Genomic DNA, 26335 nt, shown 5'->3' with positions numbered 1-26335 from the left:
TTCACAAATGAGGGAACGTGGGCTCAGAGTGGGTAGTAACTTCCCCAAGTTTAGCAGGTCAGAATTTGAATCCGGGTCTGTCTGGTTCTAGAGCCTTTGCTTTTTCAGTGGGCCAGTGGTCTCTTTGGAAGCTTCAACTTTCACTGTATATAATAGGTTGTTGTCAAAAGACTTTAAAGGGGGAAAGTGATGAGGTCAGGTTTATTTTGTTGGACTGACCTCAGGCTGTGGTGGGTTAAGTTCTGCAAAAGCAGGAGTTTTTAATCTTGTTTACTGATGAATTTCTAAAATTGTCCCTAGCACAAAGGAAGTATTTCATGTGTCTCTTGAATGAAGGATGGCAGTAGCGTGAGAATGAATTTAAGGAAAGCAGGGCTGGTTGCAGGGATATTAGCAAAGAAGCTGTTATGTCAGGTTGGGTCAGAAACTGGCTGTGGGAACTGAGGGACAGGTGAGACTGAAGGATGATGCCTAGGTTTCTGAATTAGGTGGTGAGACAGACTTCCACCCAAGGAAAGGAAGATTAGAAAAGGGGAAATGAATGAGAGCAGATGATCATGGGGGCATCCAGTATAGAACTGAATATCTGAAGCTTGGGGAGATATCCAGGCTGGAGGCAGAGGTTTGGGAGTCACCAGAATTTAGCTAAGAGTTGACACTGTGAAAGATAATAATGTTACCCAAAGAGAATATAAAAACTGAACAAGGAGAGGCTAAAAATGGGACTACGGTAAATAGAGGTTTTATTTCAGCACCTACTTCTCCAAAACTTGACTTCCATTAGTTCTCAGGGCTCACAATCCTCCTTGGAGAAGTCCTGTCAGACTTTTTGCTTTACCTTTGTGGCAGAGCAGTGCGGTACTTAGTCGGTACTGTTAAATGAGACTGCAAGATGTTGGCGTGGCTTGGAGTAACCTCAGCAGCTGCACTGGTAGAGACAGTGCAGAGATATTGACAGCATGTCTTTTTCTTCCCTCAGAAGGATAACATTTCTTAACAACTCAGCTTCTTAAAGTCAAAAAGCCCCGGTTGCTCACAGAGATACTGCTGCCATGACTTTAGTTATAAAGGTTACTAATATAAACAATGCTCCATTTCTCATGGTTTTGCTTGCACCAATCATGTAGAAACGTAGCATCATGTTGCCAAGTGGCAAAATGTGCTGTGGCAGTTACCAGCAGAATTTTACAACCCAGTGGCATAAGTTATCATTTAAAAACTAGGGGTGTTAATCAAACTTCCTTGGGAAAGGAGATCTAAATGCTTTTCTGTCTTATAATTTATTGTGTAGCATTTTGTATTCTGTAGTTTAGCCATATTAACAGCATCAAGTTAAGCAGTATTCAAGGTTGCTAAGGCCCCACATACCATAACATACATGCTAAGGTGAAGTGTCTTTTCAGAATTGAGAACTAGAATATTTCATGTAATTGCAGTCACTTTCAGGGAGTAGATATATGTGTAATTTGGTTTCAAAAGTAAAATTGACTGGAAAAACTGAGTTGTCAGCAGTGTTAACCTCGCAGCAGAATTGTAGCCCATGTTCTATGCTGATGGACGTAAATGGAAGTTACACACTGAAATCAGAACATTTCTGTTTCTTCAGGTATTAGAAAACTACTCAGATGCTCCAATGACACCAAAGCAGATTCTGCAGGTCATAGAGGCAGAAGGACTAAAGGAAATGAGGTTTGTGTTGCTCTTGGTGCTTAACGTGAGGTTTTATAGGACATGTGTCTTTCAGTAGATCTCCTATGTTGTGTGTTCTCTGAGTGGAGGGTGGGGATGGCTGGACAACCTTTGTTTTCATTAGCAGTGTAGCAGCTTTCCCCATCCTTGCTCTTCCATAAATTTGAACATGGAGCTTGTTTTTTGTGTAAGGAGTCAGCACATTTTCTCTTGTACTCTGTTTTGTAAGTTTCAGTGATAGAGAAGAAACAGACTGACAGGCTCCATCGTGTTTAAACCTACCCTTCTCTCTACCGTATCTGTGAAGTTTGTTTTAGGATCAGAGAAGTCTCATCACCATAAAATCCACTGACTTTTTTTTCCCACTACTGATTCTAGCCATTCATGATATGAGCATACTAAACTGGGGCGTGACCTTGATTTTCTTATCATATGATGTATTTTTCCTAGAGAAGCAACAAATTAGAAACACGGAAAGAATCGCAAGCATGAATAAAAACCAGTAACTGATGTGAATCCTTTCTCTCCTCACCCCAAGGTGTAAATTAAATTTAAAAATTTTTAAATTTAAATGAAAGAGAAGCACAACATGGTTCCTTCTAGGACTCAGAACAAACAGCATATATTTTGTCTGTTAAGCTTTAGCTCCTTAAAATTGATCTTTTTAGGGTCACAAGATCCTCACTTTTCAGCTGTCAGTTCAGACATTCTCTAGTTGACATTTTGTGGGGAGGGAAGTTCAGAACTGTCTAGCTCACATTCATTTAAATACTACCTATGGGAGTTCCCCTCGTGGTTCAGCGGTTAACGAATCTGACCAGCATCCATGAGGACGCAGGTTTAACCTCTGGCCTTGCTCAGTGGGTTAAGGATCTGACATGGCTGTGAGCTGCGGTATAGGTCGAAGATGTGGTTGGACTCCCTCGTTGCTGTGTCTGTGACGTAGGCTGGCAGCTATAGCTTCGATTGGACCCCTAGCCTGGGAACCTCCATATGTTGTGGGTGAGGCTCTAAAAAGCCAAAAAAAATAAAATAAAAATAAATTAAAAAATTAAAATAAATACTGCCTGTGCACTTTGTGGTGTTAATAAATAATTGTGTTTTACTTTTGTTTTTTATGGGCTCTTTCCCATCATGCTCCTGTCTGCACTGCTGTTGGACCACTATGCCTATAGAAGGTAAATTAGTTCCTTTGGGACAGATGGCATTGAGAACCTTAACTTGTTTCTGTTTCTAGCTCTTATAGGAATTGTGAAGCAGTCATGGTGACTGGTGATGAGTGAGCAGCTCTGTAACTTGTAGACAGAGGTATAGTGTGTAGGAGTTAACACTGTTCGAAGAAGGACTCTGCCAGCATGTCGTTCCCCCTTGTAGCAGAGATGCTAGCACACCCACTTGATACTCCAGATTCTGCACAGAGGTTCTTTTAGAGATTGGTTCTTGGTGAATTTTTTTTTAGCATCCAGTGTGTTCCAAAGCAGAATAAGTAATAGAGCTTTTTTTTTTTTTTAATGGCTTTCTTAGACTTAGAATTTATTTTTAACACTCTGCATAAATTAGGGCCTCTAGTTCTGGAAATGCTGAGAGGCTTTACTTAAGATATTTATTTAACATGCTGGAGAGAGGAAGAGAAGGTGCATGGGTGAACTCTCATATCAACATGCTGGTGCCAAGCTCAATTAATATTTAATAATGGGCATTTGTCTGTATTTTTGACAGTTTTCTATTTTAAGATTGAGTAAGTATCCTCTAACTTACGTGAGTTGTCATTGTTTTGCAACCTACTATTGTAGCAGGGACCGTGAAATAACTTAATACTCCATCCTTTTTTTTTTCTTTTTTTTTCCATTTAATGTTTGAGCATTATTGGGTACTAAATCCATTTGACTTTTCTTTTTATTAAATTATTGCTCCTGAGTAGCTGTAAAATAAAAACCATCTGAGAAAAAGCAAATGAAATACTCTTCCTTTTGTGTGCTTAGTAAGGAAATATTTAACTGAGAAAAAAAAGGTGAGCTTATTTTCCTGGGGTAGCATCATTGATTTCTGTGGTCTTAGTGTTGAAAATGTTATGTGGCTGTTTTTGAGCAAGATATGGAGGTTGAAATATAGAGGGGAAACTAATTTAAAAGTTGGTATAAAAATACTGGGTAATTTTTTTCCCCCAGAACTTCTGAATATACTTGCAAAATCATTGTGTAGTTTTTCTAAATTTCTTGAGAACTTGGTTTGTATTGTCAAAAGGCACTAAAGGGGAGTTCCCGTCGTGGCGCAGTGGTTAACGAATCCGACTAGGAACCATGAGGTTGCGGGTTCAATCCCTGCCCTTGCTCAGTGGGTTAACGATCCGGCGTTGCCGTGAGCTGTGGTGTAGGTTGCAGACGCGGCTCGGATCCCGCGTTGCTGTGGCTCTGGTGTAGGCCGGTGGCTCCAGCTCCGATTAGACCCCTAGCCTGGGAACCTCGATATGCCGCGGAAGCGGCCCGAAGAAATAGCAAAAAGACAAAAAAAGAAAAAATAAATAAATAAAAGGCACTAAAGGAACTGTGAGATGTGGAGTGGGAATAACACATAACATGTCTTCTCCCAGAGCTCTCTGGGTGCGATTTACATGAATTTCATTTGTTCCTCTCTTGCTGCTTTCAAAGTAGAATATTTGTCATGGGATCTTTTCTTATATATGTGTTTCCTCTTCTTGATTTTGAAATAAGTGGAAAGGGATTAGATCTTTGACTAAGTAGGCATACTGATTTGTATGACCATCTTTCATTATTGTATATTTCTACAGCGGGACATCCCCTCTCGCTTGTCTTAATGCCATGCTGCATTCCAATTCAAGAGGAGGAGAGGGGTTATTTTATAAACTGCCTGGCCGAATCAGCCTTTTCACACTCAAGGTACGTAATATAAACTCTCCTTTGGTGCAGTGGTTTTTAAACTTTTAAGAATCACCGTAGGTTTGGAATGAGGCCCATGAATTTGCATTTCTAATAGGAAGGTGATGCTGAGCCTGTTGTTCTGAAATGGCATGTTGATTGAGATGTAGTGTGAACAGGGTTTAGGAGTTATTTAGTCATATCAGCTACTGTGTCCATATTCAGTTTTTCCTTGTCTATATCTTTGCAGATTGTGTGCAGTAGAGGGATAAGTAAGTATGGGGGTAATTGTAAATATGCCTTAATAGGATTTTGTTTGTAATACTATTGTGAAGGATAAATTACTGGGCAGCTAAGTGAAACCTGCTGTATGGAAAATAACTGCAATGTGAAAATTCTTGTGGAAATTTAAAAACTCACTAGCATTTATCAAGTGACACTAATTACAAAAGAAGATAACAAATCGGGTAGAGTTCATAATAAATCTTACATAGAGCTGAAATGAACAAGCTGTTTTGTGATGTATCTGGCTATCATTTAAACCAGGGGTTGACAGTTTTTTTTTCTGTAAAGGACCAGATGATAAATCTCTTAGGTTTTGTGGACCACCACATTATCTCTATGACAGCTATTCAACTCTGCGACTTATTTGTAGCAGGAAAACAGCCACAATTAATGAACAAATGGGCATAGGTGTGTTCCAGTAAAACTTTATTTATAAAAACTAGCAGTGGGCTAGATTTGGCTTGGAATATAGTTTGCTGACTTCTAATTTAGACATAGTTGACCTGTTGATAGTGATGAAAATTTGATGTGGATCCTTAAAATTGTCCGTAATGTAGTTAAAAATTGCAGTGGTCTATACATAGGCTTTTCCCGTTTAGTCCTGTTTTCTTGATAGACTTATTTTCTTTAATTAATTCAAAATTTAAACACTTGAGCAAATACCAGCTATATAACCTATGGTCATAAAACTTGATCTTTAGGTACACATTAGGTGTATCTTATGTTTGAATGGCTGTGCTATTCTGTGTATTATTTTTATTTGTAATATTTTGGACTTTAAAAGATGGCATAGTACAGCAGAAATTGGCACAACATAGTAAATCAACTTTAACTTAAGAAAGAAAGAAAAAGCATTAAAATGTAATGTCAGGAACTGAGCCTTGGAAGAGACAGAGCCCTGAGTTCAAAATCTGGCTTTGTAACCTAAGACAGATTGAACCCCTCTTTATGGTGTACTCATCCCTGGCAGAGTCAGTCCTTAATAAATGGTAGCCTTTATTGATATTTCTTTAGGTTCCTTATCCTTAATTGCTTATTAATGGCATTTTTCTATTATATTATTATACATTATATAATTATATGTAATTATGTGAAGTTATAATTTATGTATATTATATATATTACAAAGATGTCTTTTAAAGGAACATTTGTATTTTAAAGGTGGAGAGAAATACCTCTTTCTGTCAACACCTTAAGGATAGGAATTGAGTTTTGTGTTTGTAATCTGGCTCTGGGTGGAATTCTTGGCATAGTCACATTTAATAAATGTTTGAACTAAATTAAATTTATTAATTTTAATGTATCTGAGTGCACTCCATTAAAACTGCTGTTAAGTTTGAAGGTGTTCTGTTAGTCTACATGTTGTGTCTGAGGTACATTTCATTGAAGCTGTGCTTGGCACATTCTCTCATCTGTGTGTGGCTTTAAGTTGCTTATTCTTCCTAACGGCTTGCTCGTTGGAGTTATACCTCACTCCTCTGATATTCTTTGAGCTCTTTTTGGGTTCATGGTTTGCTTGTCTCGTTCCCCCAGTGGGAGTGTAAACTTTCTGAGGGCAGAGAGTGGGTGAATAAAGAAGGTGGTGCTTCCCCCCCCCTTTTTTTTCCATCCTTTTTTTTTTTCTTTTTCTTTTGAAAAAATTTCAAATCTGCAGAAAAAGTAGAGAACTACAGTGAACACCCCATCCAGCTTTTCTTCCTAATTATTACGGGTTTGCCACATTTGCTTTATTCTTTACATGTGTATGCTTTTTTCCTCCATACAATTTACTTCACCCCTAAATATTTTAGAATGTGTGTCTGAAGAGCAAGGACATTATCCTACATAACCACAATATCATTATTATAGTCAAGACACTTAACTGATACAGAGGTGTATAATAGAGCCCATATTCAAATTTTTTGTAGTTCTAAAACCATTCTTTATGGCTCACTTTTTGTTTTTGTTTTTGTTTTTGTTTTTGTTTTTGTTTTGTCTTTTTAGGGCCACACCCACGGCATATGGAGGTTCCCAGGCTAGGGGTTAAATCGGAGCTGCAGCTGCTGGCCTGTGCCACAGCCACAGCAACGCAGGATCCGGGCTGCGTCAGACCTGCACCACAGCTCATGGCAGTGCTGGATCCTTAACCCACTGAGTGAGGCCAGGGATTTATATTGTTTTTTATACTTGGGATTTCCCATCCTTATAGAAACCAGTGAGAGCTCCTTTATAGTGTTCTGTATTTTTGAGACTTTCACACTGAACTACTTTACTTTTGTGACTGCATGGTTGTGTCATTGGTGAGGTTAACCTGGCTTGGTGAGTCAGCATTCCAGCACTCACTGTCAGGCATAACTGCAGTCATCTGAACACTGTTCCGTTTTATTGTAGAATGATGCTCAAATCAAGATGTCATGACTCTTTGCACTTAATTATCCTTATGTGCTGATATAGGGCTCAGCCTTCAGGGTCCTTTAATTCAGTTAACAGGCCCAGTTAAATCTTTTTATATGTAGAATATTTAATTTTTTTTTTCCCCTTTCCCTGTTCCTGTGGCATGTGGAGGTTCCTGGGCCAGGGGTTAAACCCATGCCATAGCAGCCACCAGAGCCACAGCAGTGACGATGCCAGATCCTTAACCCACTGCGCCAGCAGGGAGTTCCTTAAAGAGTTTTAAAAACTCTTAGTAAAAGAAATAGATGACCACACTTGAAGTATCCATCCATTAAAATCCAGAGTTTGCAAATAAAAGAAAGGGAAAAAGCAAGTGGAGGAAGAGGGGGAAGTAATCATTGCAATTTTGCAGTTATTTATAGAACTACAATTAAATTATTCATGTACAACCCCACACTTAGAGCAATTCCAGAACTATTTATATTACCTTTAAATACCATGGAGAACACATGGAGGAAGCCTAGACTTCGATACAGTCAAATCATAAGAGTCTGTCATTTGAAAGGCAGTACCAGAATCCATTTTGATTTTTGATAGGTGCACAGCAACCAAAGTAATGTTTTAAAAATGCAAATCACATCATACCACTATCTTTCCTGGCCCTTGCCTACCTCTCTGATCTGCTTTTCTAGCCCTTTCCCCTTTGTCATTATACTTCAGCCAACCTGGCCTTCACTCAGTTTCTCAAACACCCCAAACTTGTGTTCACCTCAGGGCCCTTGGACTTGCTAGCCCCTCTCTCTGGAAAGCTCTGGTCTTATCATTTGGTTTTTAGTCTAGAAGTGTCTTCACAGTGAAGCTTTCTCTAACTACCTATCTCAGTTCTACAACATTGTGAGGGTTTTTGATTCTTTCACAGTCCTACTTTGTTTGGCTACTTGATTATCATTAGCCTCCCTCCACTAGGGTGTCACTGCAGGGACTTTATTTTCACTGTATCTCCTGTATCTAGCAAATAATACATATGTAGTAAAATATTGGCTGAATGAAAAGTAGAAGATAGCATCAGCTAGTTGTTGTAATTCACCCTTCTTTTATGTTTTATTGTAGAATATGCATATTCTGGGTTGTTTTTTTCTTCTCAGCAAGTTGACTTTTAAGAACCCTTTTTTTCTTGCCCTCTTAGGGGCAGTTCTACATAAATCTGTGAAAGACTCTGCTGACACCAGAAATAAATCCCAGGCCATGGCTGTAATCTGGTTCCTCTAATTGGTTAAGGCAGAAACTGAGCCATTAGAAACAGTTTAAATGTCTTAGGTATGTTTTAGATATCATGTTATTCTTTTTAGCATTTTGAACATTGAGTCATATCCTTTGATACATTGTGGGCAGTTGGTTTGAATTTCTTTACTCTGTGTTGATTATCTTGGTGTTTCTGATTGTGATCGTTCTTTTCTGTACCAGAATGAATGGTATATGGTGGTAGCAAGAGCGCTGAACTAGGGTTGAGGTCTGGGTTCCAGTATTAGTGCCTCAGGTTCTATGGAATATCTAGGTTTATACCGCTCTGTCTCTAACACTGAGAAGTTGAAATAGATAGCCATATGGGAGTTCCCATTATGGCTCAGTGGAAAGGAATCTAACATCCATGAGGGACGCAGGTTTGATCCCTGGCCTCGCTCAATGGGTCAAGAATCCATTGTTGCCGTGAGCTGTGGTGTAGGTTGCACACGCGGCTCGGATTGCGTGTTGCTGTGTCTGTGATATAGGCTGAGCAGCTACAGCTCCAATTGGACCCCTAGCCTGGGAGCTTCCATATGCCGTGGGTGTGGCCCTAGAAATAAATAAATAAATAAATAACTGAATAAATAAATACTTCAGGTGTTAAATCTTTCATCCCATGAAAGGGAACTTTATAAGTAGATGACTGTGAAACTGCTCTGGTTGAAGCAAGCGTGAAGGCCCAGTTTCTTCATTTCTCCTGGATTCTGCCATCCATATCCTATGCCCCAAGCACCTAAGGCATCTTTTCCAGACCCTGGAGCTCTGCTAAAAACCTCCTAGAGTGAAAGTTCAGTGAATATTCGTCCCGTGCTCACATTCCTCTGTCTAGACTCTTCTGTGTGAGAAGTAAGTCAGCCTTGGATATTTTTCTTTCCTGTTATTTTGCGAATCACTTGGAGTATACTGGAGGCAAATCCTGTACCACTCTGTACTGCGTAGACGGCCTCCTTAGTAGAGCGGTTACCATTTGTTTTGGTTAATGGTTGCAGTAATTTGGTTTTGATGGAAGCTTTGACCCTTCAGTTGGTAAAAGCTTCCTTATTGGAGTAATTCTCAAGGATGGCCTGGATCCGCCTTTGAAAAATAGGGTATTCCTCATTCTGACAGGATTCTCACGCAGCTCAGGGAGAAAAAGAACTTGATTGTTAATGGAGCCCCTGTCAGACTCTGGTTTAATGCCTAAGAGATAAGCTGCCTTTTGTCCTTCCACCTCCTGAAGTTCAAAGCCCTGTAAGGATGAAGTGGTAAATGCTAAAGGTCAGGGAGCAGAAGTTTGGAAGGCACTATCATTGGGATGATTTTATAGCTCAGAGGGGTGGGCAGGGTGATAGTTTCAAAGTTTCTAAGGCAATGTATGTATGTTTTAACAAAAAGGCTGTAAACATTTTTTAAGTATGATCTTAAACCACCAGGGTTCTAGGAAAATGAGATTTGTACATGCTCCAGGCTTCTTTGGGACTGTGTTTTTAAAAATGCTTAAATTTTTCTTTGGCATTTGATTTCTTCTCAGTCTTCATGTCAGACTTTTTCAGAAAGTTGTTTGAGGAACTTGTGTAGACTAAGAGAGTTGCTTCTTACTCTAGCTTAGCTAAATCTGGAAGAAAAGATGGAAACTGACGTTTAATTGAGTGCTAACTATATTCCAGGCAGGCATCGTACTCCTCACATTGGAACATAAATATGTTTCCTACTCCTGTACTAATGGGGAAGCAGCCTGAGAGAGTTTAAGTAGAAGTCACATTTTTGGTTATTTGAGAGATTGGTGTTTAACACATGGAGCACAGGTTAGGATGTTCTAAGTTTCTACCAAAGAAGTTGGTTCTCAAATGTTTGAGGTACGTAGTTAAGGTTCTGAAAGAATAACTTCAAATTCTCTGTGCATCTTGGGGTGGGAAAAGAATAAGGAGCAGAAAAGGTAGCTATTTTCTTCTGGAAGATGCTGTCTTTTTTTGATTCAGTTGTAATAGATGGGCTTTAAAATGTGTGCTTTTAAGCGTCATGTAATCCTTTTGTTTTAGTCTTCTCTTTGGCACTTTATGCCAGTTTTTCTTTGGTAAATTAACTCCTGACAATTTGTCTTTTAAAACAGTTTTTTTTTTGTTTTTTTTTTTTTTGGTCAGCATTTCCATTGCCACCTTAGTCTTAAATTATCCTCATATGCTAGCTATTGAAATAGCTCCTGCCTGGTCTTCTTGCTTTTACTTTTGCTTCCTTAGAATCCCGTTTGCTTCTTTGTAATACACACAGCAGCCAAAAGGAGGTTTTTTTAAAAAAACATAATTTGATCATGACACATTTCTGTTTGATTCCTGTCAGTGGTTTCCATGATGTTTACCAAAAAATCCAAACCTCCCTCAACCACACTGCCCTAGTTTCAGTTCTTTGAATTCCTTTAGCCCAGTCCAGTTTAAGGGTCTCCCACTTGGAACTCTCTTCCCTCTGTTTTTGCCCGGCTCAACTTAATGGATCTTGACTTAAATATCAGTCCCTCAGAGGAGCCATTTCTCTAAACTGAGTGTTCCTGTGGTGCCTTGAACTTCTTTTCACTTATAAATTTATAATTATATAATTATTGGGGTGATTGTTTGATATGTCTCTCCTAACTAGCCCTTAGGGGCAGAGAAACTGTATTATTTTGTTCTTGTCTATATGCTGAGCATCTATCATAGTAGTTGCTTAATAAATACTTGTTGGATAAATGCAGTGGAAAAACACATGACATGGAAGGAGATTGTTATGTCTTGATTGGTATCAGTTCTCTATGGCAGATAGTTGCATTGGTTCAGAGTGGTAATTTTTAGTGCTAAAATTGATACATGTGGAGTTCCGGTCGTGGTGCAGCAGAAATGAACCCAACTAGTAACCATGAGGTTGCAGGTTTGATCCCTGGCCTCACTTAGTGGGTTGAGGATCCGGTGTTTCCGTGAGCTGTGGTTTAGGTCAAAGATGCAGCTCGGTTCTGGCGTGGCTGTGACTGTGGCCCAGCAGCTGTGGCTTCGATTCGACCCCTAGTCTGTGGACCTCCATATGCTGTAGGTGCAGCTCTAAAAAGCAAAAAATAAATAAATAAAAATAAGTAAATAAATTGATACATGTGGTATGGAATGTTTACCAGGATCTCTTTTTCATGGAATGAAGTGTTTGAAAACCTCCAAAGTGTTAGCTTTGTTTTCTCAAAAGAAAAAAAATAGTGTCCAGTGTTGCTTTTGAAATCTAGTGCCATATTGATTCCTGATCTTCAGTATGTGCCCTACTTTTTTCTTACTGTCTCTCCCTGAGAGACGAGATGTTTTATATACTCAACATTTTAGGATGTTGTCCATGGTTATATAGTGTGGGTCTGTTTTGACTCCATATGCCTTACTCACATGTCTCATGGTTTTTGGTTGAGGGCCTATTCTTGAGAATCAGACTCTTAAATATTGTGGGAAATTCAGGGTACAGTGATTTTGTGGCTTCACTCCTGCAGCAGTGGGTAGTGATTGTCACTTAGGTGCATGGTGCCAGAGAAGGGGTGTTTGTCTCCTAATGCAAACTTTATAGTTTCCACATTCCCAGCTGCATTCCTCATCCTTGTCTGTCCTAGTACCTGATTTAAGTTTTGAGCCTGTCTGGAGTTTAGGGGATGAATGAATCTGCTTGGTTCTTTACAGTATGTTTTTCCATAACACTTAGATTTCATCTTTGTTTTGCTGTGTCTCCTTTGCTTCTCTGTTTCTCAGATGTCACTGACAATCTCCAAATTATATCCCTGCCCTGGATATTCCTTCATGAACATCAGACTTGTATATATTCAGGTGCTACTCTATCTCTTTTTGGGTACTAATGGGATCTCAGAATCATTAATTCAAATTAATGATTGTCCCACCTTAATCATTATTAGTTAGAATTCCCTCTTTTGAGTTGCTTATTTTAGAAACCTTGGCATCCTCTTGGACTTCTTTCTTTTGCTCTCATGACACACATAATCATCAATAAATCCTGGGAGCTTAATTTTTGGAATATATCTCATTTTACTACTCCCCCTCCTCCCTCCTGATTTAAGCCACCATCAGCTTTCTCCTGGATTATTGTAGTAGCTTCCTAACTGGTTTCCTTATTTCTGCTTTTGCCACCCTCCTCAGCTCTGGAGCCAGGAAAATTTCTTAAAAAGGTCAGTCAGATTGTGTCATTCCTCCCAAGTTCAGCTCCCCCACCCCCTGCCACCCCCTTCACACAGGGTAAAGGTCAAAACCCTTAGAGTTGTTTGCAGTGCCCTTTCTGCCTCCCTCCCTCACTCCCATCTCTTTTTCCTCTTACTCTCTCCCTCTGTTCACTCTGCTGATAAACACAGCGGCTTCCTTGGTGATCTTTTAACATGCTTTCACTATTCGTCTCAGGGATTTTGGCTTTGCTGCTTCAGCTGTCTGAAAGGCTTTCCCCCAAACACCTTCCTGCCCTGTTTCTGCACCTCCTTCAAGTCTGTGCTCAAGTTTCTGCACCTCCTTCATGTCTGTGCTCACCCTGACCTCTCCATACCATAACTCTCCCAATCCCCTTGTCCCCTGCCTTATATGTATATAATTTATTGTAATTATCTCCTATGACTTGAACTAGTCCACTAGGGAGAGGAGGTGGGTTTTTTTTTTTTTTTTTTTTGGTTGCACCCATGACATGTTGATGTTCCTGGCCTAGGGATCGAACCCATGCCTTAGCAGTGACCTGAGCCACTGTAGTGAGAATACTGGATACTTAACCTGCTGAGCCACATGGGAACTCCAGGAGTTTTAATTTTAGTTAACATTGTCTCGTCAGCCCTTAGGAAAAATAGAGGTACTCAGTAGTAAGTATTTGTGTGAATAAATGAATCATTTATTTATTTTGATTTGGTAATATAGTGAATTGTGTTAATAGATTTTTCTTCCAGTGCTCAAGCATCGTTTTATTCCTAGGATAAATGTTACTTTGACATGGCTTTCTTTTTAAATACACATTGTTAGATTTAGAATAAGAATAATTTTTTGGGATTTTTGCATCTGTATTCATAAATGACCTATATATTATATGTCTTTTTTTTCTTTCTTTCTTGGCCATATCCATAACATGTGTAAGTTTCCCTGGGGCACAGGTCCAGCTTCCCTCACAGCAGCGACCCAAGCCTCTGCAGTGACAACACCAAATCCTTAACCTACTGTGCCACAAGAGAACTCTATAATATTTTGATTTCAGATCTTGTCCTGTTTTGGTATCAAAACAAGATGTTCTGTTTTCCCTCTCTTGATTCTTTACAGTAGTCTACTAAGACAGGTTTTTTTTTTGGCGGTGTTTTTTTTTTTTTTTTTTTTAAGACCATGCCTATAAAATCTACCGGGCATGATATGTCTTTTTTTTTTTAATTTGTCTTTTTAGGGCTGCACCCGAGGGATGTGTCTTATTTTGAGAATGTATTGTTTTTACTTAAAAGTAAAAAATAGTTGCAATATATAAATTATACCAAGTAGAATATATGCATATTTATATTGTTTTAAATAATAGTAACTAGGAAATAAATTGCCACTCCCTTATCCACCATCTCTCTCAAGAACAGAACACCCTCTATACTCTTTGAAGCCTCTGACGAGCACATCCCCTTTTCTCCCTGCTAAAGATAACCACTCTTCTAATTTTCTTATTAATCATGACCTTGCTTTTATTTCCAGGTTTACCCACATGTGTGTGTATTGCTGAACATGCCTTTTAAAAATATCTTTATGTGAATGGAATCACACTGTATGTATTTTTCTCTGGCTTGCTGCTTTTGCTTGTCGTTTCCAAGCTTGATCTGTGTTGGTGCCTTTAATTGAAATCATCATGTTTTCTGCTATATGCTGTCTTACGGTTTGAATATTTCGTGATTTCTTTGTCTCTTCTGCTCTTGGTGTGTCTTTGGGTTCTAGTTCTCGCTGTAACAAACACTGCTGTGTTGAATACTCTTGTGTGTCTCTTAGCGCATGTGTGCAGTAGCTTCTCTAGGGTGTGTGTATTGCTGGGAATGGGACCAACTAGGAGGTTTTGCACCTGGTCATTGTTACCAGATAGTATAGCTGTTTATCAAAGGGATTGTATGAATTTACACTCCTTTCATAATATATGAGAATTCCTTTTGCTCTAGTATTATTGGTATAAAATAGTATTTTGTGGGTTTTTTTCCATGTTTTAAAATTATGGCATCATTTACATACAGTAAAAATTTACCCATTTGAATGTACTAATGTATAGTGTATGAGTTTTTTCTTTTAAATGCATTTGGTTTATTTTATTTTATTTTTTTGTCTTTTTAGCGCTGCACCCAAAGCATATGGAGGTTCCCAGGCTAGGGGTCCAATTGGAGCTGTAGCTGCTGGTCTACACCACAGCCACAGCAACTCCAGATCTGAGCTGTGTCTGCAACCTACACCACAGCTGACGGCAACAGCGTATCCTTAACCCGCTGAGCGAAGCCAGGGATCAAACTGGTTGGGTTCATTAACCACTGAGCTATGAAGGGAACTCCAGTTTTTTTTTACTTCACATTTGTTTTGACATTTTTATCTGGCATTTTATCAGTGCTATTTATTTATTTATTTTTTGCTTTATAGGGCTGTACTCTCGGCATATGGAGATTCTTAGGCCAGGGGCCTAATTAGAGCTGTAGCTGCTGGCCTATGCTACAGCCACAGCAGTGAGGGATCCGAGCCACATCTGTGACCTACACCACAGCTCATGGCAATGCCGGATCCTTATTATATGGCTTGAATGCAGTTGCTCCAGTAAATTTTGGTGCTAACCTGCTTCTCCTTCCCCTGAAAATTGTTTTACATTTATGTACAGTAAAATTCACCCTTTTTAGGTTATAGACCTTTGAGTTTTAACAAACACATGTAGTAATTGCCACTGTAATTAAGATATAGATCAATGCCACCATCCCAGAAACTTTCTCACTGCTTTTTTTTTCCTTTCATCTTTTTAGGGCCACGTCCGTGGCACATGGAGGTTCCCAGGCTAGGGGTTGAATCGGAGCTGTAGCTGCTGGCCTACACCACAGCCACAGCAACACAGGATCCAAGTTGTGTCTGCAACCTATACCACAGCTCAGGGCAACACCAGATTATTAACCCATTGAGCGAGGCCAGGGGTCGAACCGTCCTCATGGAAATTAGTCAAATTCATTTCCGCTGAACCATGATGGGAAGTTTCCCTCCATGCTTTTTTTAAGTCAACTCCTCTTCCCTCCCCAGCTCCTGGCAGCCATTGATATGTTTTCTATCCTTAAAGTTCTGCCTTTTCCAGAATGTCATGTAAATGGAGTTACACATTACAGAGCTCTTTGAGTCTGGCTTCCCTTGCTTAGTATGAAGTATTTGAGATTTAATTATCTTTTAATGTGCAGTAGTTACCCTCTCTGAGGTTTCACTTTCTGCACTTTCAGTTACTGGTTGTTCATCTGTGATCTGAAAATCTTAAGTGGAAAATTCCAGAAATAAACAATTCATAAGTGTTAAATTGCACACTGTTCTAAGTAGTGTGACAAAATCTTAAGCCATCCCACGCCATTCTCTTCGGGATCCCCAACAATTGACAGTGTCATGGCTCAGTGATCTCGGGTTATGTCCAAAGCAGATGATCTTCCTTTGAAGGAGGTTGGTCGTAGTCTAACACTACGTCACATTACATCATTCACCTCACTTCATCTCATCATGTAGGCGTTTTATCATCTCATATCATCACAAGAAGGGTGAGTACAGTACAATAAGATAATTTTGAGAGAGAGCACATCTGTATAACTTTAATTACAGTATATTGTTATAGTTGTTCTAGTTTATTATTGTTAATCTCTTCCTGTGCCTAATTTATAAATTAAATTAAACTTCATCATTGGTATATGTGTATAGGAAAAAACATAGTATACATAGAGTTTCATACTATTTCAGTTTCAGGCTTCCACTGGGGAGCTTGGAACTTACTCCCCACTGATGGGGGGGAACTGCTGTGTTATTCAGCCTCAAAAGAGAATGAAGTATCGATATACAGTAGTCCACCCTCATCTGTGCGACTGCTGAATATCCATAGTTGATTCTTTTTTGGTGCTGAATTATATCCCGTTGTATGGTCTACCATGTTTTGCTTATCCATTCCTCAGTTGATAGACGTTTAGATTGTTTCCTTCTTTGGACTATTAAGAGTAGTGAGTGCTACAAATATTTGCATATAAGTCTTTGTGGATGTTCGTTTTATTTACTTTTGGGTAGATACTTAGGAGTGGAATTGCTGAATTATGTTGTAATTTCTGTTTAATTTTTCTAAGAAACAGCTAATCTGTTTTCCAAAGTGGCTATGTAATGTTACATTCAAGTTTTTTTGTTCTTTAGTAAAATTTTTTCTTTTTTCCCCGGCAGTATCACTTTTCTCCTGAAATCTATTTTGATATTGATATAGCCCATCCAACTGTCTTATAATTCGTTTTTGCATGGTATATATATTTTTTTTCTTTTTTTTTTGTCTTTTTTGCTATTTCTTTGGGCCGCTCCCGCGGCATATGGAGGTTCCCAGGCTAGGGGTCGAATCGGAGCTGCAGTCCCCAGCCTACACCAGAGCCACAGCAACGCGGGGTCCGAGCCGCGTCTGCAACCTACACCACAGCTCGTGGCAACGCCGGATCGTTAACCCACTGAGCAAGGGCAGGGACCGAACCCGCAACCTCATGGTTCCTAGTCGGATTCGTTAACTACTGCGCCACGACGGGAACTCCTTGCATGGTATATTTTTTCCATCTTTTTGCTCTTAACCTAGCTATGTCTTTTATATTTAACAGTCCTTTGTATTTCTAGTTGGGTCTTATTTATTTTTATCCAGTCTAATAATTTCTAGCTTTTAAATTAGGATACTTGGATTATGTACGTTTAGTGCAATTACTGATGTGGTTGAATTAAGACTCCCATATAGTTCTTCGTTTTCTCTTTGTCCTGTTTTCTTTTCTTTTTTCCTTTTCCTGCCTTCTTTTGGATTGAGTATTTTTATTTTTTATTTATTTTTTGGCTGTACCCAGGATATGCAGGTTCCCAGGCCAGGGATTGAAATCTGAGCTGCAGCTGCGACTGTGCTGCAACTGAGGCAATGCTGGATCCCTAACCCACTGCACTGGGCTGGGGATCAAACCTGCATCTCTGCAGCGATCCTGAGCTACTATAGTTGGATTCTTAACCCACTGCTCCATAGCAGGAACTCTTTATTTTTAATTTTTTGGTATTTCTTCAGGACATTTATGTATTAAATTTTTTTTAATTGAAGTACAGTTGACTTACATATACATATCTATTTTCAGATTCTTTTCTATTATAGCTATTATGAAATACTGTCTATAGTTCCCTGTGCTATGCGGTAGGTCCTTGTTTATTTTATGTATAGTTCTGCTAATCCCAAATTCCTAATTTATCCCTCCCTTCCTTTCCCCTGAATTGATTATTTTTAATATTCCCCTTTATCTTCACTTTTAGCTCATTAACTATATCTCTGATTTTTTTCAGAGGTTACGTTATTATTTACCAAATGCACCTTTAACTTCTTTCAGACTATTTTTTTTTTTTTTTTGGCTACACCTATGCCAGGGATGGAACCCAAGCCACAGCTGGGAAATTCCTCAGACTACACAGGTCTTTAAATAGTATCACACATTGTACATAAAATATAAGATCTTAATGATGCTCTTTGTGCTGTTTTTTCCATACATTTTACTATACTCTTCACAAAACATTACTGCTTTTGCCTTAAACAATTCTTTTAGGCATTCTCTTATGGCATAGTGGGTTAAGGATCCAGTGTTGTCACTGCAGGTGGCGGGTTCTATGGGTTGTGGGTTCTGTGGGTTGGGGACTCCAACAAGCTGTGGGTGCAGCCAAAAAAAAAAATTATTTTAAAGAAATTTAAAAATGGGGGGGTAGTATTGCTTTACCTTCATATTTACCATTTCTAGTTTCTTCATTTCTTTGTGAAGGTCCAAGTTTCCATTTGTGGTGAATAGATGTGACAAATTCAGCTCTTCTTTCTGTGACAGTCTTTATTTTGTCTTGAAGGATATTTTAGCTAGATATGAAATTCTACATTTACCAGTCTTTCGTTTTCTGGTTTGCATAGTTTCTGATGAAGAGTTTGTGGTAATTCTCACATGAGTTGACTTTTTTCCGTTTCAGGTTTTAAGTTTTTTTTCCTCTGTATTATAGGTTTTGACAATTTGATTATGGTGAACTTCACATATCTGTGGGTAAAATTAGAAATTTTATTTTATTTTTACTTTTTTTTTGCTTTTTAGGGCCACACCTGTGGCATATTGAAGTTCTCAGGCTAGGGGTTGAATTGGCACTGCAGCTGCCAGCCTGCACCACAGCCACAGCAACTCTGAAATCCAAGCTGTGTCTGTGACCTAGACTATAGCTTGTGGCAGTGCCAGATCCTTAATCCACTGGGCAAGGCCAGTGATTGAACCCATATACTAGTTGGGTTCATTACTGCTGAGCCACAATGGGAACTCCTCAACTTTGAAATATTTTCAGCCATTATTTCTTTTCTTTCATTTTTTTTTCTATTGTCCTGTTTCTTCTGGCATGACACGTATGTTTGACCACTTTATATTGTGCCACAGATCATAGATGCTCTGTTAATTTTTTCCAGTGATTTTTCTGTTTTATTTTGAATATTTTCTATTGGTACTGACCTTTTCTTGTGTAGTGTCTAATTTGCTGTTTAGTCTCACTGGTGACTTTTTCATTATAGATAATTGTATTTCATCTTTAGAAATTCCATTTTTTCTTATTTTATATCTTTTTTCTCATTAAGTTTATTCTTTTAATCCTTGATCATATTGCATCCATTTATAGTAGCTGTTTTAAGTCTGTCTACTAATTCCATTCCTGTCATTTGCTATTGATTGTTTTGCTGATGAGTCACATTTTCCTGCTTCTTGGCATATCTAGGCTAGGTGTTTTTGTTTAGATGCTGACAATGTGAATTTTACATTGTTGGGTGCTACAATTTATCTTCCTTTCAAGAGTGTTGAGCTTTGTTTTGGCAAATCATTAGGTTTCTCTCTTTGGATTAGTTTTCTCCATTTGAGGCTTGTTTTTAAGCCTTGTTAGGGCAGATCAGAGTAGCTTTTCTCTAAGGATGATTTAAATCTTCTAGTAAGATATTTCCCTTCTGGGGTCTCCACCAAATGCCTGAGATGTTTAACAATGCCACTCCACTCTAACTAGTTATAACTTCTAACTCTCTAGGCCTTGTGCTGAGGGAAAATGTGGGGGGATTACCTCTGGGAATTAATTATTCAGCCTTTCATTGTGCAGCCTTTCGGAATTTCACCCTATACATATGCAGAGACCCTGTGCAGATTTTTGGAAGTCTTTTTCTGCAAAGCTTCCTTGTCTCTGGAATTCTCTGTGTAGCCTCCTGCCATCTCAGCTGTGGTCTCTGCTCAGCTCAGGAAATTGCTGTGCTCTGCTTTAGATCCCCCGTGTGTGTGTGTGTATAAAAAGATAAAATATTTCATGAGTTCTTATAATTCCAATTCAAGTTCAAGATTATAGGTTTTTTGGCTTGACTATTTTCAGTTTTACAGGTGTATATCCTTATGTGGAAATTTTGATTCCCAGTGAAACCACATAATTTGCTCATTTGCTTTTTCCAGTAGTCTCAGAATAACAATACCAGCACCAGCAGCACCACCAATATGATTATAGTAAAGGGTTTTTGTTGTTCTTGGCTGTAGGGTGTATCTTACTGTGGCCTTAACAAATCATTGCAATTTAAAAATCACTTGAAATAGGAGTTCCCGTCGTGGCGCAGTGGTTAACGAATCCGACTAGGAACCATGAGGTTGCGGGTTCAGTCCCTGCCCTTGCTCAGTGGGTTGACAATCCGGCGTTGCCGTGAGCTGTGGTGTAGGTTGCAGATGCGGCTCGGATCCCGCGTTGCTGTGGCTCTGGCGTAGGCCGGTGGCTACAGCTCCGATTCGACCCCTGGCCTGGGAACCTCCATATGCCGAGGGAGCGGCCCAAGAAATAGCAACAACAACAACAACAACAACAAAAAGACCAAAAAAAAAAAAATCACTTGAAATAATTCATTTGTTTGTGGTTATGCCATCAACTTGATGTGTAGTTTGGTTTACTAGTTTTACCTACTTTTTTTAAAGAAGAGATTGCTTAGAGTTCCCTGGGGCTCAGTGGGTTAAGGCTCAGTGAGTTGCGGATCCAGCGTTGACACTGCTTTAGTGTGGGCCTGATCCCTGGCCTGGGAATTTCTGCATGCTGTGGGCGTGGCTTTTATAAATTTTAATTTTGCTTTATAATGATATAAGATATTTACGTATGGTAAATGTACATACAGCACAGTGATTTTGGTTTTTTTGTTGTTATTTTCTTTTTTTTTTTAATTGTTAGGGCCACACCTGTGGCATATGGAAGTTCCCAAGCTAGGGGTTGAATCAGAGCTACAACCGCTGACCTGTGGCCAGCCACAGCAATGCCAAATCTGAGCTGCGTCTGTGGCCTGTACTGTGGCTCATGGCAATGCCAGATCCTTGACCCACTGAGCAAAGTCAGGGATCAAACCTGCATCCTCATGGATACTATTTGGATTCATTACCACTGAGCCCCAACGGGAACTTGTACAGCACAGTGTTTATTCAGTGAGTTCTAGCTTCTTTCCAATCCCCTTTGCTTGGTCCATCTTTTCCCAGTGGGTAAGCATTTTATTATTTTTTTTTGTTATTTTCCTTCCTTTTCAGAAATATAAGCATAACATTTGTTTTTGTATCTTCCTTTTTTAGAATGACATTATACACATTTTTCCCCACTTTATTTTTTAACTTAAACAGTGTTTCCAGGAGATCACTCCATAGCCATGTGTAGAGATATTCTTCATTCCTCTTTAGAGCTGTAGAGTACTTTAGTTTGTGGATTTACCATTGTCAGTATTAATCCATAGACTGATATCAGTATGTGAATTATTGTTCCTGTCTATAATGAGGTAAGTACAGAAATCTGGAATGTTTAGAAACTTATCACAGTTTGACATTGCCACAACATCTGAGCATGGTTATTGGACTCATCCCCATCTAGATCAGAGTGTAGGTCAGCTTGGGTGTTTTCAGGCTCACACAGTGAGTCATGTGTATGAGTCATGTGCAGTGGGACCACATATTGGTCTTTGATGGGCTGGGGAAAAGAAACCAGAACTGGTCCTTTAACCCGAATAGTTTGAAAAGGGTTGTATTTACTTTGTGTACTCCGTTGGTAGACATGGCCCCACAAGTTTTGACATGTATACTTTTAAAATATTTTTTCAGTTCTGAATATTTTAAATTATTATGAAATCTTATTCATGAATTAAAGTGTTGAGGTTTTTAAAAAATTTCTAAATATATGCAGGAACTAGGCCAGGAACTGAACCTGTGCCATAGCAGTTACTTGAGCCGCTACAGTGAAATGCCAGATCCTTAACCCACTGAGCCACAAGAGAATTCCTGTATCTTTAATTTTTAAACCTACTTTAAATATCAATTTGAAAAATGTCTCCTTTTGTTGATTTGTCAATTTCTCCTTGCGATCAGTTCATTCTTTATATATTAAGGCTATGTTGTTTGTTTTTAGTTGCCTATTATGGTGTAATAAGCCAATGCAAAGTTTATTGTCTTAAAACTACAACCATTTCGATCATGTTTCATCAATCTGTGGGTTGATTGGACTTGGTAGGGTGGTTCTTCAGCTCCACGTGAGCTGGGGTTGCAAACATGTGGACATGTATTAAACTGAAAGGGCCAAGACAGTTCACACATTTGGCAGCTTGGTAGAGGTAGCTGGAAAGCAGAGCTTAGCTTGGTTGTTGCTGGGGTGGCTGCGCTTTCATTTCATGTGGTCTTGGCACTTTTCCCCTTTGCCCAGTCCTTCCTGCACTGTTTCTCTGGCAGGGCCATCCAACTTTTTTATATGGCAGCTTCAGGGCTCTTAAAAGTGCAAAAGCAAGGGTTGCCAGGCATTCTTAAGGCTCAAGCCCAGGATTGGCATAGGGCCACCTCTGCTACATTCCATCATGCCAAGCAAATCAAAAGATCAGCCCAGATTCAGTGGGAGGGGACTATACAGGGACAGAAATAGCAGGCAGCTTCATTCATGGGGATCTTTTTTTTTTTTTCTTTCTCTTTTTGCCATTTTCTTGGGCCGCTCCCATGGCATATGGAGGTTCCCAGGCTAGGGGTTGAATTGGAGCTGTAGCCGCAGGCCTACGCCAGAGCCCACAGCAACGTGGGATCTGAGCTGCTTTTGCAACCTACACCACAGCTCACGGCAATGCTGTGAGGCCACTGAGCGAGGCCAGGGATTGGACCCGCAACCTCATGGTTCTTAGTCAGATTCATTAACCACTGAGCCATGATGGGAACTCCATGGGGATCATTTTTATTTTTATTTTTTTAGTTAACTTTTTTATGGCTGTACTTGTGGCATATGGAAGTTCCTGGGCTAGGGGTCAAATCTGAATTGCAGCTGCAGGCCTATACCACAGCCACAACAGGACAGGATCCTAGCTGCATCTGCAACCCATGCTGCAGCTTGTGGCAACACCGGATCCTTAACTGCTGAGCCACAATGGGAACTCCCATTGGAGTCAATTTTTAGAGACTAGCTACCACATTGTGTATTCAGGTTTCTGATTGTTAGAGCTTTTGGCTTTCCTTTTTTGGCTTTTTAGGGCCACAGTTGTGGCATCTGGAAGTTCCCAGGCTAGGGGCTGAATGGGAGCTGTGCCATAGCCAGAGCAGTGCAGGATCTGAGCCGAGTCTGGGACCTATACCATAGCTCATGGCAGTGCCAGATCCTTAACCCACTGAGAGAGGCCAGGGATAGAACCCTCATCCTCATGGATGCTGGTCGGGTTCGTTACCACTGGGACGTAATGGGTATTTTCTTTCTTACTGTGGTAAATGTACATAACAAAATTTAACATTTCAGACATTTAAAAATGTACAGTTTTGGAGTACCCACTGTGGCACAGTGGGATTGATAGCATCTCTGGAGCTGGGAAACAGGTTTGATCTCTGGCCCAGCACATTGGGTTATGGATCTGGTGTTGCCACAGCTTCAGTGTAAATTGCAACTGTGGCTCAGATGTGATCTCCGGACTGGGAACTCCATATGTTTTGGAGCAACCAAAAAATGTGCAGTTTTATGGCATTAGTAAGTATGTTCCCATTGTTGTACAGCAGTCACCATTGTCTCCAGAACCTTCTCCAGTTGAAACTCCGTACCCATTAAACACTGACTCCCCATTCCTTCCTCCTCCAAGCCCCTGGCAATCAACCTTCTACTTTCTTGTCTCTGTAAATTTGACTAGTGCCTCATGTAAGTGCAATCGTAGAATATTTGTCCTTTTGTGACTGGCTTCCTTCATTTAGCATAATGAACCCTAAAGGGTTCATCCATGTTGTAGCATGGACTCCTTTTATTCCTCCTTTCTACCCTCTACTGGCTTGGAAGTTGTTTGTTCTTTTTCTGGTATACAGGTTACCTTTACATTTTTCAACATGAAGACTTAATCTAAATTGAATAGCTCTCTCCTCATGAATGGCAGTTGCATTTTAAAATGTTTTTATTCTGAGTGTTTTATCTCTCCCGTGCTCGTCTCTTGTTCCACTTTACTTTTAGCTCTCTCAAAGGTAGGCATTAAAAAAATGTTTAAAAGTATTTATGTTGAAATATTACAAGTTTATTAGTTTGACATTGCTTCTTGCATCCTGTTCTTCTGAGTTTCATTTCTTTCGTATTCATGTACCTTTGTACATCTTAAGGACTCTTTCTTTGTCCTTGCTCTTAGATGGCATCTTACTTGTGTAATGATTTGTAGTTGATCATTTTCCCTTGTAGGAAGATGACATTTCCTTGTTTTCTTGCTTCTGTTGTTGCATTTGAGAAGTCTGGAGTCCGTTTCTACTTTATAGTCATTCTTTTTTTTGGGGCTGGACCAGGGATCAAACCAGACCCACAGCAGTGACAACACCAGATTCTTAACTCACTGAGCCACCAGGGAACTCCAATATAATCATTCTTTTGGTTGCTTTTCCTACTTTCTGTTTGTCTTTATTGTTTCTCTTTTTGCTGTAGTATATATTTGAGTAAATCACCCTGGTAATCTGAAAATTCATGTCTAGACCAGTATGTCTTTAAATTTCTTCTTTCTTGCTTCCTTTTCTGACATTGATAATTCACAGTGTTAAAACTTCTCATTCTGAGAGTTCTTGCCATGGTGCAGTGGGTTAAGAATCCGACTTCATCAGCTTAGATTGCAGCTGTGGCTCACATTTGATTCCCGGCTTGGGAACTTCTGTATGCTGTGAGTGCAGCCATAGAGTTTAAAAAAGAACAAAACAGAACACTTCTCATTCTGTCTTCCATACTTTCGTGTTTTCCATCTCTTTATCTTTTTGTGCTACATTCTGTGAGATTATTTCAGATCAAGAATATGGTTTACTAATTCTTTAGTTTTGATTGCCCATTTCCCTTTATAATCACATTTTTTAATTTCTAGATTTCCTACTTGATTCTTTTTTGAAATTTGCAGATTATCATTCTATCCTATTCTTGTTTTTCTTTCTAATTTTATTTCTGTGTATTTTACACATAATTATTTAAAAGCTTCTTTATTCTATTTTACTTACTTTACTACTATTCTCGAGGTCTAAGTTTGCCTATTTCTTTTTGTCTGCTGAAAACCCTGTCTCTAAAGGCTGATTTCATTATGTAATCCGACCTGCCCCCACCCACAGCACGTGGAAGTTTCCAGACCAGGGATCAAACCCTTTCCACAGGAGTGACCCAGGCCACTGCATTGAGAACACCAGATCCTTAACTCACTGTGCCACAAGGGAACTCCTATGTAGTTTTTTAATTTTGACTTAAATACTTATCATCTGTGGCGTTCTTTTCTGGGGGGGGGGCGATTTTTTTGTGAGTCAAGTTGCGGCGATGTCCCTCTCAGATGGTTTTGAGCTTGTACTGAACTTGGTAGACTTCCTTAGTGTAGTTCCAGTGATTAGGCTAATTTCTTGGCTTGGGGTTCCTGGACTGCTTAGGTACAGTGATTTTCAGAATCTGTATTTGTGATAATGAGTTTCAGTTTCTCAAATGTGTCTTGATTTCTGGCAGATGACAGACTTCTTTTTCATGGACTGGAAATTGGAGTTCATATTATTCCTGTGTAGTTTTTTGGTGGCTTTTGGTATTTTATACATCTGACTCATTTTCAATTTCTTGTCTCTTAGTTTTTTTCAGACATTAAAACATCTACCCCTGGGGTTCCCTGTGGCTCAACAGGTTGTCACTGCTGTGGCTCTGGTTACACCTGTAGCAAGGGTTTGATCCATGGCCCCTGGAACTTCCACGTGTCACAGGTGTGGCCAAAAAATAAGGAGAAAAAAAAAAAAAGCTGTCCTAATCCCTGTATCTGTTTTTAGTAGCCCTGAGTAGGTTGTTTCTAGCATCAGAAAATTTCCTTTTCTTGCTTTTGGGCTTGCCTATGTGTATGCTATATTTTGCACAGTTTTTCTGTGTGTTTGGATTGGGCGATGAATGCTGCTGTGTCAGGCTGAAAGATCTGTGACACATTTGTTCACTTGCTGTAAAACAGTCATAACTCACTAAAACGCAACAGTTTCTGAGTTCTGCCAGAACCCTGCTACTGGTGATGCCGTTGTGATGTCTCTGAGATCGTTCGATTTTGCTCACAAAGCACTGTGTCAGACTACAGGGACATGTCAATTGGCATCAATAACGGGCCATTTGACGGGA

The 26335-nt window shown here is 39.5% G+C and overlaps 1 protein-coding gene across 2 annotated transcripts in view; it reads left to right on the top strand.

Annotated features, from left to right (window-relative positions):
- ASXL1 (ASXL transcriptional regulator 1) overlaps positions 1-26335 on the top strand; it is a 72871-nt gene that overhangs the window by 4001 nt on the left and 42535 nt on the right. For both annotated transcript variants that reach the window (XM_047771349.1, XM_047771347.1), the window contains exons 2-4: positions 1607-1689; positions 2865-2867; positions 4478-4586. In XM_047771349.1, the coding sequence (XP_047627305.1) occupies positions 1607-1689; positions 2865-2867; positions 4478-4586 (195 nt within the window). The remainder of the gene's footprint in view (positions 1-1606; positions 1690-2864; positions 2868-4477; positions 4587-26335) is intronic.

This window comes from Phacochoerus africanus, chromosome 3 (genome assembly GCF_016906955.1).
Source record: "Phacochoerus africanus isolate WHEZ1 chromosome 3, ROS_Pafr_v1, whole genome shotgun sequence".
Taxonomy (NCBI): domain Eukaryota; kingdom Metazoa; phylum Chordata; class Mammalia; order Artiodactyla; family Suidae; genus Phacochoerus; species Phacochoerus africanus.
Note: the sequence above shows the minus strand (reverse complement) of the source record. Positions and strands in the feature narration are given on the sequence as shown.